The sequence below is a fragment of the Polyodon spathula genome, chromosome 12 (assembly GCF_017654505.1).
Source record: "Polyodon spathula isolate WHYD16114869_AA chromosome 12, ASM1765450v1, whole genome shotgun sequence".
Lineage (NCBI taxonomy): Eukaryota > Metazoa > Chordata > Actinopteri > Acipenseriformes > Polyodontidae > Polyodon > Polyodon spathula.
Genome location: NC_054545.1, coordinates 42583122 through 42595052, shown reverse-complemented (window position 1 = coordinate 42595052; position 11931 = coordinate 42583122). Strand labels below are relative to the sequence as shown.

The 11931-nt window shown below is 46.9% G+C and overlaps 1 protein-coding gene across 2 annotated transcripts; it reads right to left on the bottom strand.

Moving 5' to 3' along the window:
• Positions 1 to 143: 143 nt before the first annotated feature.
• On the bottom strand, positions 144 to 10633 carry pgap3 (post-GPI attachment to proteins phospholipase 3). 2 transcript variants are annotated; one of them, XM_041266092.1, is made up of 8 exons: positions 10224 to 10633; positions 5851 to 5963; positions 5617 to 5769; positions 5474 to 5536; positions 4922 to 4983; positions 4436 to 4572; positions 3320 to 3524; positions 144 to 3185 (listed from the first exon to the last, which is right to left on the bottom strand). In XM_041266092.1, exons 1-8 carry the CDS (start codon positions 10444 to 10446, stop codon positions 3122 to 3124), a joined length of 1020 nt encoding a protein of 339 aa, XP_041122026.1. In that variant the 5' UTR covers positions 10447 to 10633; the 3' UTR covers positions 144 to 3121. The 2 variants fall into 2 exon arrangements, with proteins under 2 accessions (XP_041122026.1, XP_041122027.1); XM_041266093.1 differs by having other exon boundaries at positions 5851 to 5948; positions 10224 to 10632.
• Positions 10634 to 11931: the final 1298 nt, after the last annotated feature.

The window sequence follows — 11931 nt, the reverse complement described above, 5'->3', positions numbered from 1 at the left end:
AATGTCTTTTCATAATTCCAGTGCAGAGAACAGTGAAGAACGCAGCCTCTCTCCCTCTCTCAGCACCGCAGATGAATTTCAGAATTGGGGGGAGTGGGGTTTGCAGACACACTCACCGGACAGACTGAGACACACGACAAGCATTTCCAATCCCTCTTTCCTTTATTATTGCATGTTTACAAAGTAAGCCTCCACAGTAAATCATCTGTTTTCCATGATTCCCTTTTGTAAGAAAGTGAAGTCCAGTGCCCACACCATCTGGCATTGTTATTAATACCCCTGTATGAATGTGAAAGTACGCTTCACCCATCAACGAGCCGTGGCTCTCTGCAAGGTTAATTATTCTACCAGCCCACCGTCAAAAATGAATCAGTGTGGAGGAGCATGAATTATAAAAACAACCCCCCCCAAAAAATGAAAAAATAATAAAGATAAAAAGTCATAATAATAAAAGCCAACCCCCCCCCCCTCCCAAAGCTGTTGTGCAAACTGAAAGTACACACTAAGTGCTTGAACCAGGACAACAGCCTTGTTTTACAAAATCAAAGTTCTTCATTACAAGCAGGAAACACGCTATTGACTATTAATTTGCAATACAAAAATAAATCTGCAGGAGGGAAGCAGGCACATGTCCAATAAAGGTGGGTGCGGTGGGGTCCATATACCCCCCCTATAGACACTACAGGAGTCCGGGCTCCCCTATAGGACCTTAGCAACTACAGTTATGAATCGCAAACACAATGTTGAAATCCATGCATTTTGTCAGTGTTTTTCTACGCAAAGACTCCCTGTTGAGAGCGATCAGCACCACACCCACACGCTCTACCCCAGTGCAGTACAGTGAATAGGTTTGAAGTCCTGGACTCAGAGGAAAGGAATACTGTGTGCGGGGAGGCTATTTGCTGCAGTCCAGGGGAAGAATGGCACAGTCACAAAGGCACACGAGCGAAGCGCTGCAGGATCTGTATTCACACTGAGGGGCTCTGTGGAACACCAGAGAGCTGAAACAGCAACACGTAGACAACACTCTCCCTACTCTCTCTCACACAGAGCTCTCAGAGCAGAGACGCTACTATCATTCTCCCTACTCTCTCACACACAGACATCTCAGAGCAGAGACGCTACTATCACTCTCCCCACTCTCTCACACAGACCTCTCAGAGCAGAGACGCTACTATCACTCTCCCTACTCTCTCTCACACAGAGCTCTCAGAGCAGAGACGCTACTATCACTCTCCCTACTCTCTCACACACAGAGCTCTCAGAGCAGAGACGCTACTACCACTCTCCCTGCTCTCTCACACAGAGCTCTCAGAGCAGAGACGCTACTATCACTCTCCCTACTCTCTCACACACAGAGCTCTCAGAGCAGAGACGCTACTATCACTCTCCTTACTCTCTCTCACACAGAGCTGTCAGAGCAGAGACGCTACTATCACTCTCCCTACTCTCTCACACACAGAGCTCTCAGAGCAGAGACGCTACTATCACTCTCCCTACTCTCTCACACACAGAGCTCTCAGAGCAGAGACGCTACTATCACTCTCCCTACTCTCTCTCACACAGAGCTCTCAGAGCAGAGACGCTACTATCACTCTCCCTACTCTCTCTCACACAGAGCTCTCAGAGCAGAGACGCTACTATCACTCTCCCTACTCTCTCACACACAGAGCTCTCAGAGCAGAGACGCTACTACCACTCTCCCTGCTCTCTCACACAGAGCTCTCAGAGCAGAGACGCTCCTATCTCGCTCCCTACTCTCTCACACAGAGCTCTCAGAGCAAAGACGCTACTATCACTCTCCCTACTCTCTCACACACACAGAGCTCTCAGAGCAGAGACGCTACTATCACTCTCCCTACTCTCTCACACACAGAGCTCTCAGAGCAGAGACGCTACTATCACGCTCCCTACTCTCTCTCACACAGAGCTCTCAGAGCAGAGACGCTACTATCACTCTCCCTACTCTCTCACACAGAGCTCTCAGAGCAGAGACGCTACTATCACTCTCCCTACTCTCTCACACACAGAGCTCTCAGAGCAGAGACGCTACTATCACTCTCCCTACTCTCTCTCACACAGAGCTCTCAGAGCAGAGACGCTACTATCACTCTCCCTACTCTCTCTCACACAGAGCTCTCAGAGCAGAGACGCTACTATCACTCTCCCTACTCTCTCACACACAGAGCTCTCAGAGCAGAGACGCTACTATCACTCTCCCTACTCTCTCACACACAGAGCTCTCAGAGCAGAGACGCTACTATCACTCTCCCTACTCTCTCACACACAGAGCTCTCAGAGCAGAGACGCTACTATCACGCTCCCTACTCTCTCACACAGAGCTCTCAGAGCAAAGACGCTACTATCACTCTCCCTACTCTCTCACACAGAGCTCTCAAAGAGTGCAGACATGTATTCTCACTCAGTCCATTCCTCCCTCTCTCACACCCAGGCATTCTCCACTCTCACTATCACCCTCTCCAGCACTTAGGACTGTTTTTGTCAACTCCAAATGAAGAGCAGAAATATTTCAGAGCAGGCGATGATCAGAATACAGGGATTTCATTGTTGTGAATACTTCAGCATTGGTCCCTCTGAGACCAAGTGAAAAGAAACAAAAGGCAGCAAAGGTGAAGAATGAACAGATATTTGGCAAACAGAAATAATACAAATTATAAAAAAAATAGATATTTTGAAAAGCAGCAACAAATATGGTATCAGACAGAAGAGAAAGACAGACAGCATCCCTCAGACCAGCCTCTCCCCCCAGAGCTCAGTTACAGGGCTGGCTGCAACTCACCACTCCCTTACAGAGCTGGTGAACCAGCGGGTCTGAATCTCACCAGCATTCGGGGAGGTTCTGGAGCTGAGGCTGGCTGGCTGACTGGGGACACTGCCTGTCTGATCAAGGCAAACAATCAGTGAATGCAGCACAAAATCATCATCATAAAAAAAAAAAGAAAAAAATAGATAACAAAAAATAAACAGAGAATTTTACAAGCAAGAAAGTGCAGAACTGTGCCCCGCCCCTTCCTGGAGCTGCAGGCCCCAATTGGAGGGTGATCAGTCATATGATGACCACTCCAGTTGAGCTTCTGTTCCTGATTGGTCAGATGACCCCTTAGTCCAGTTTCAGGCCTCGTTTCTGCGTGTTGAGAAGGTGTAGGCTGTCATCGATGAGGAAACTGAGAGAGACACAGAGAGAGAGAGAGAGTCAGACTCCCAGGGTATGGCTGGTTTCATTGAATAGAGGCATGTGTCAATACCTGTCAGTATAAAATACACCTGCTGTCAAAGCAGGCACTGACAGGAAGTGTACCTGTAGAACAGGAAGTGCACGGGCACAGTGCTGAGATGCCAGATGGCATGAGCGTCGAGGACCCAGAGGAGCGGCGGGAAGTCGAGGAGCTCGAGCAGCGCCAGGCCGTGAAGTAGCAGTACCACCGCGGCACACTTCCACCAGTACGGCAGAGTGCGCCGGTTCCCATAACACCAGGCGAGCCACCACAGCAGGTTAATTATACCTGACAGCAGAGAGCAGAGGGTTAATACTGAGAGCAGAGAGGAGAGGGGTAATACTGAGAGCAGAGAGGAGAGGGGTAATACTGAGAGCAGAGAGGAGAGGGGTAATACTGAGAGCAGAGAGGAGAGGGGTAATACTGAGAGCAGAGAGGAGAGGGGTAATACTGAGAGCAGAGAGGAAATACTGAGAGCAGCCTGCGAAACAGGAGAGGAGAGCAGGGGGTAATGAAGCACACACACACACACAGGCAGGCAGGCAGACAGACACACACACACGCAGGCAGGGAGACAGACAGACACATGCAGGCAGGGAGACAGACAGACACACATGCAGGCAGGCAGGCAGACAGACACACATGCAGGCAGGCAGGCAGACAGACACACATGCAGGGTCTTGTGTGTTCGGGAGTACAGACAGACACACCTGCAGGCCGTCGTCAGTCCGACTGACCCACGGCAGACAGCCGTCCGGCTGGCAGACACGTCATGCAGGCAGGCGCACGTGCATTCCAGACACCGCAGTGCATGCAGGTGTACGTCCATCTGTACGACAGACACCACAGGCAGGCAGGCAGGCAGACAGACAGACACACATGCAGGCAGGCAGGCAGACAGACACACAGGCAGGCAGGCAGGCAGACAGACATGCACACAGGCAGGCAGGCAGGCAGACATGCAGGCAGGCAGGCAGACATGCACACAGGCAGGCAGGCATACAGACAGACAAGCAGGCAGACACACACGCAGGCAGACAGACACACAGCAGACAGACATACAGAAAGACAGACAGACAGACAGACACGCAGGCAGGCAAGCAGGCAGACAGAAAGACAGACTTGCACACACGCAGGCAGATAGACAGCCACACAGACAGGCAGGCAGGCAGACACACACATACACAGAGTAAACTTACCGATGGCAGTGTTGGCGGCCATGTTGTATCCGTAGTCGAAGTTGACGAAGGTCAGGTAGGAAACGTGAGATGCAAACATGAGAATCAGCAGCACCCCGAAACAACTAGAGAGATCAGGGCGCTGGAGTCCGAGGGTCCTGGAGAGAGGGTGGCGAGGGGGGGGCACAGAGGGGGAGAGAGCAGGGAGAGGGGAGAGGGGGTGAGGGGGTAAGAGGGTGATTCCCATTCCTGTAGCACCTTTTGTCCTGTATCATTGAGACAGCACTGTCCTTCAGCCCTCACACTGCGCAGATCAGGAAGACCAATCCACTCAGCGTTGCCTGTCTGATTATACAGATTCTTCAGAGTGGATTATTCTTCACCTCTATTCACAAGCAGGGGGTGGGTGAGGGTGAGGGCGAGGGTCAGGGGAAGGGTTAGGGTTTGGTTCATCACTACTGCCTTCACAAAAACGTGTAGGAGAATGAGCCTGAGGGGTGAGCCTACCTCACACAGCACAGGTAGACGGAGTACAGGATCACAGCCGATGCACAGAAGTAATCCATTTTCTGGGAGAAAAAAAGACACGCTGGGTTAGTTATTTGAATTTCATGAATAATAATCCAGAGAAAATGGCGAGAATCGCTGGACTGCAGCCCTAGTCCTCGCAGTCTGGGTTTTGTTTTAAAACGGGGAACAGAACTTGTTTTCAATCTGTGTTGGTTTCCAGTGTACACTAAACAGCATGCAGCTGCAGAGAGCGCTCACACACACACACACACACACACACACACACACACACACACACACACACACTGAGAAACAGAACGAGAGGAGCGTCAGTGTGCAGCTGCAGAGTTACTGTACCTGATGTACTGTGCAGGTGTGTTACTGTACCTCAGTCAGGCAGGTGTGTTACTGCACCTCAGTCAGGCAGGTGTGTTACTGTACCTCAGTCAGGCAGGTGTGTTACTGTACCTCAGGCAGGCAGGTGTGTTACTGTACCTCAGGCAGGCAGGTGTGTTACTGTACCTCAGGCAGGCAGGTGTGTTACTGTACCTCAGTCAGGTAGGTGTCCCGCGTATGAAACACCATCGACCAGAACCAAGCATTTAGAGACACCTGCAGAGGAGACACAATGAGGAGGTGGGACTGCTTGTTTATCTGCATGTGATTACAGAGACAGGCTCACTTTCACTCACCATGGAGAATGCACAGCAGGTATAGTACATGGGGGACTGCCTGGGCACTGCACTGCGGTAACGGATCAGCATGACCAGACAGGCCAGTCCGTTGAGCAGCGAGGCCAGAGCTGAGACAGGCTCCTCGAAGCACAGGAACCGGGTGAAGGGCCACTGCAGAGAGAGAGGAGCGACATCATCGTCAAAGCGACATCATCGTCAGATCATGCCCGTTGCTATGTGAACTGGACTCACCTTCCCATGGAATTGAGGCACTCTGTATCCCTCTGCGAGGTACAGGCCCACTGTGATCCACATGCAGAGGTACCGGCAGTCATCTTGGCAAGTCCAGCCTGGAACACACGCCGCTAACAATCAAGAGCAATTCAGACTCCGAGGTGCTTTACATGTAACTACTGTACTGCATTCTATTGCATTGTATAAGACAGACTGAATTTTAATCTTAATACAAGGGCAGTAAAACGTGACTGATGGGTAATGTATATCTGAGTGCTGGCTGTAAGTGTTTTTTAACATGTACTATCCTGCCCCCTAGCGGTGCCCACCCTGTGGAACCTCTGTGTCACCAAAAGGTTCCAGAAAGCCCAGGCTCGTTGTCCAGCAGTGGCGACGCCATGGAGAGACCAGGGGTGGCGGGCACCACCCTTGAAATACGTCCGCCTCCCCTATATATCCACTAAAAACTACGTCTCCCAGAATACCACATCTTCAGTTACTAGGCAGTAGTACACAAGAAAAATCCGCCCAGCAAAGCATTATCCAATCTATGGTTAGCCCTGTTACCTTTACAGCCAATTGGAGTACATATTAAGAAGATGTGAAAGCTGCTCAGTCATTGTCAGTGCTCACAGCATTTGGTTGAACCATGAACACTTGCGTGAAATAAACGAAACTACAAATCGTACCAACTGCAGTAAGAAAGGTTCCTATACTATCAAACCAGGGGTCTCCAATCCTGGTCCTGCAGGGCCGGTGTCCCTCCTGGTTTTTGTTCCAACTGTACCCTAAATTACTGAAATGGACCAACTAAGTGCTTATTAGAAGCTTAATGTGTCCAACTAAGTAATCCAGGGTACAGTTGGAACAAAAACCAGGAAGGACACCGGCCCTGCAGGACCTGGCCTGGCAAACCCTGTATTCAATTCGAAACTGTTTTATCACATGTGCATTTCCTAATGTATGTATTTCCTTATTGAGTAAGTGAGTGAGTCGCTACTCAGGTAGGCGGGTCAAACAAGCTCTTAAATCATAGCTCTGTCTCTGTCCCCTGAAAACATCAAATCAGACATCTCTGAGATTCATTTCAGACTCTGATCGGGCAATTGTGGGCACGCCTAGATCTGCCTGGGCAAAACCTAGAATGAAAGATATTTGTGCTCGGGCAATCTGCTAATTGCCCAGTTTGAGGGTTTGCCCGTAACATACATACATGCATACACACATACACACACACACACACACACACACACACACACACACACTGTTTTTTATTGCAGAGTACAATAGACAGAGAAGTTTAAGGACAGAGAGAGGAAGAAGTGAAGTGAACAGCTAAGGGAAAGACTGTGTGAGACTGCTTTGCATTTCATGTATTGTAGAACCCAAGAGTTACAAACTGACCGCTCTACCGAACCCCCATTTTCACTCGGAAGTATGCGATCACTCAATCACGCATGCCATGCAAACACATCGTCGCACCTACATAAGCAGCGTGCTGTTCCTGGAGCAGGCAAGATTACTGTACAAACACATGTATTCAGAAAGGGGAGGAAGATTTCAAAGCAAGTACAGGCAGTTTTACTGGGAAAATTTTAGTTTTAAACAAAGCTGCACATACAATAACAGTCAAAAGTATGAGTACACCTGCTTGAAACCAGGTTTTTCATGATTATCTATGCTTCTAACTGTATAAACTTGTCTATAAACAGTTAATATTTCATTATATGATACGTGTATTATATAAGCTGATAATCATAAGTGAATTGCATTCAAAAATTAAATTTTTAAATGAAAATGTAAATCTTGTCAATTTCAATGAAATGGTCACCCAAGGCAAGGGGATTTCAGTCTGAAGTCCAAGTCAGTTAAAAGTCTGGCCTAAGTATAAAAGTGTCTTTGTTAGATGTTCTCTGAGTTAACTAGCATGTTACCTAATTAACATTTTGTCACCAATTATTGTAACAGGTGAGGGTCCATGATTACTATAAATATAGGTAGCATAGGCACAAGTTTATCATTCCTGAATGTAAGGGAGCAGAAAATGGCAAAATACGCTCAGTTAAGCAAAGAAAAAAGACAGTCTGTAACATCTGGGTCCAACCGCCGAGTATTTGTAAGACGCAGAGAGGGTGAGCGCATGAGTTCTGCATGTGTTTAAGCATGGAGGAGGCAGTGTCATTGTGTGGGGTTGCTTTGCTGGTGACAGAGTTTGTGATCTTTACCAAGTCCATGGCAAGCTCAACCAGCATGGCTATCATAGCATACTTCAGAGGCATGCCATTCCATCAGGATTACGGCTAGTTGGGCAGTCCTTCATTCTTCAGCAAGATAATGACTGGAAACACACCTCAAAGTTGTGCAAAAACTATCTGGCTAAGAAGGAAAGTGAAGGACAACTCAATCTAATGACCTGGCCTGCCCAGTCTCCAGACCTCAATCCCATAGAACTTGTATGGGACGAACTGGACAGAAGAGTCAAAGCAAAGCTACCCACAAGTGTCCTACATCTTTGGGAATTGCTGCAGAAGAGCTGGGAAGGCATGTCGGGTGATTTCCTGCTGAAACTTGTTAACCGAATGCCTCGTGTTTGTGAGCTGTTATTAAGGCAAAGGGTGGCTATTTTGAGGAATCCAAGATTTAGAGACAATTTTCAGTTTTCTTGAACATTGCTTTGATACTCGTTATGTTTTATTTTGTATAATGTAACATGTGTTTTCATTTTCAAGTGTTTACAGAAACGTATACGAAGTAAAACATTGTCAATTATGAAAAAAAACCTAGTTTCCAGCAAGTGTACTCAAACTTTTGACTGGTACTGTATACTGTATGCAAGTAACAAACAGCGAAGTGCCTGATTCATGACTTTTTCAAGACAGACCCCAAAAAAATCAGATGAGGAACAAGGTGCTGTTACCACAGCATCAAATGCACCAGCCACACAAACTGACAAAGACATAAGTATTGAAGAAGATGATATAGACAGAAGTGATTCGAATCTACAAGTCCTGTCCTCACAGGAAATAGAGAACTCAATCTCAAGTTTATAAATTCAAAGGCGACAGAGAAGGCGAACTGACAAAAGTGTGACTGAGCTAAAGCGCTTACCTGATGCAATGCAATGAAGAAAAACTTCACACCTGTTACGAAGTTGCTGTCCCAACTTTCCACAGGCAGTGTAAGGGAGCTGGAAGCACAAGGTCTCCTTTTACAGCTTAACTACACTTGTCTTCTGTTTGGCCTCATTGTCAAGAGTTCTGAAAGATCTGAAACCAGTGTCTAACTACCTACACGATCCTGAATGCAGTTTAGCCTCTATGTGTATGCTGGGAGATAGCACTGTGAATGGAAACTAAGGGAGACTTTGGAATTGGAAACACTGTGGAAGGAAGTTAATTCTAGGGTTAGAGAAATGCAACCAAAACCAAAAAAGATTACGTCTACCTCCGGCCCATTTCAAGGACTGTTACAGAACATGCAACTAGTGAAGAGGCAACCCTATCAACTTACTTACCAGACTTGGGGTTCATCTGAAAGTCAGCTCTGAAGAGCACACAAATGTTGATTCACTACTGCCTAGACACAAGATCGCTTTCCAAGAGCTGTACAAACTGCGTGTCACTGACAATAGCATCCCTCCATCCAGTGCTGCTGCAGGGCGTGCCTTTTCATGCATGAAGTGTCTAAAGACACATCAGCGAAACCAAACGGGCGCTGAGCGTCTTTCTGATTTTGCCATTCTTACTGTGGCAGTGCCTTAGCCAGGCATGCTCACTGTGGTCACATTATGAAAAATAACTACTGGAGTGGCGCACCAGGTAACTTTTAGAGCTTAATTTGTCTTCAACAGGTTTCCCTTTAATATAATAATAATAATAATAATAATAATAATAATAATAATAATAATAAATAACCCTCTGTTACCTCTTCGCCTCCCCTCTTCCAGAATCCTGGAGTCGCCACTGTTGCCCAGGGCAACAAGCAAAACAACACGCTCCAAAACAGAAAACAGTTTGCGTGTTAATGCGTTTTATTTCTATGCGGTTTGCGAAACAGTGCCAGCTGTGTCTTTCCTTGCATTGACCGGCGACTAAACAAAGTGTAGCAGTACTAGTAAGTGTTAACTTACATCTCTGACAAGGCTGAATGATCAGAAAGGACCAGAATAAGCCCCATTCACAAACGCTATGTAGAACTAAAGGAAACATATTACAAATGCATGGAAGATCATATAAACATTAATATCAATATACTAATGCTGTCGGTGCATTCTTGTGAAATGGATTACATCCTGATACAACGTAACTATGAGGCACAAAGTATACCGCACAGCTGACCAGTAATGTGCTGTTATTATGCAGGTCTCTGCAATGGGAGAGTTACTATTATACCTGTCAATGTCATGTAGCGTGGCTGCGCGGACAGGAAGCCTCCGAGCGGAGGTCCGGTGCAGTTGGCTCGGACACACTCCTTCACGCAGTCCCGGTAAAAAGGCTCCTTATCGCCCTGGGACCCAGAGACAGGGGCCAGCAGAAGACAGCAAGCCAGAACCCCCGGGAGCAGGCAGGCTGCGGGGAAAGCGTTTACCCAGCATCGGGCTCCGGCTAGCCGCATCCTCAGCGCGGTGGAGACACGAACAGAACAGGGCACGGGCAGGGGCAGGGTGATCAAGCCATCCAAACCCCTAACAGCAGCTCGCCTGTGGACCGACTTCAATCCTGAATTACACGGGAATCACCCAGCATAACAAGGGCTGGGGCTTCTGTACCCGCTACTTCCTATGTGTCAGCGAACCTGCTCCCCCGCACGCTCTGAATACACAGTTCCGCACGAACAACATTCCGTGCTGCACTGTTCCATTTCTTCTGCAAGGTGGAACCCTGAGCGCATTTTATATATATATATATACCAATACAATGCAGTTCAATAAAAGTCACATTTCTATAGCACCTTACATCCCATGGATCCCAGAGCACTTTACAAAAAACAGATAAACCATTCAATATTGTATAAAATGTTCATTAAAAAAAAAAAAGGTTTTTTTTTTTTTTTAATCTAGATTTAAAAGTCGTTCAAGTCCAGCTTCCCTGACAAAAAATGGACAAACTGTTCCATAATTTCAGAGATTTATAACAAAAAAGCCCTTCCTCTCGTTTTTATTTTATTATCCTTGGGGATTGCCAACAATCCTGCATTCTGTGATCTAAGATTGCGATTAGGAATGCACGGGGTCAGCAGTCCCTATAAATAAACAGGCTCCAGTCCAGTCAAGGCTTTGTAAGTTCAAAGCAGAATAATGAAATGAACTCTAAATAGCACAGAGAGGCGGTGCAAGGCCAACACGGGGGTGATGTGTTCACTTTTCTCGTTTCCATGGACAGCCAACTCGAGTCGACTCGAGTGCACTCGAACTGGTCTTGCTTTCCAGAGTTATCACGCTAGTTTGGCAGGAAATACTTCGTGCATTCGCTGCTCACGGCATTACAGTCAAATTGTCAAATGATTGATCAAAAGATGAATCGATCAATTCTCCCGCAGCTGTTTCACGCAGGACATGGCAGATTGGTGTGCAGAACAGAGAAAAGAGCTCTGGGCATGGGAAATCACGTGATGTCAAAGTAGATAAGAGAAAGGCAGCGATGAAGCCTGAAGCGAAAGGGCAATGCAAACTGCGCTGCTACTTCATTTCGCATGTTAAGCATTTTTCGTGGTTTTTTAATCTATTTATTTATTTATTTATTTACAAGGGTTTAATTTAATAACAGTCACAACTGTTTAAGCCAGACTTGTTAGAAAGTCTGTAACAAATCTGTTGATTGTTATTGTCGATTTGTTGTGGGTATTAGTCGACACCTATCGCGAAGTCCATAAACAAAACAAAACGTTAAATTCAGTTAGTTCTGCATTGTATAGAATGGAGCTGATTTTACCAGTGCGTGTCTAACTGAGATTAGAAAGCATTCTCTGTTGTTCTCCAAGTTGCTGAAGTGACGTTGTAGATGCTAAGGTCGCAACTCTGCCCTATTTAACCAGCTATAGTCTGTTCCTGCCCCCTACAACATTTTTGATTAACATTTAATGATGTAATTTGCTTCCAAC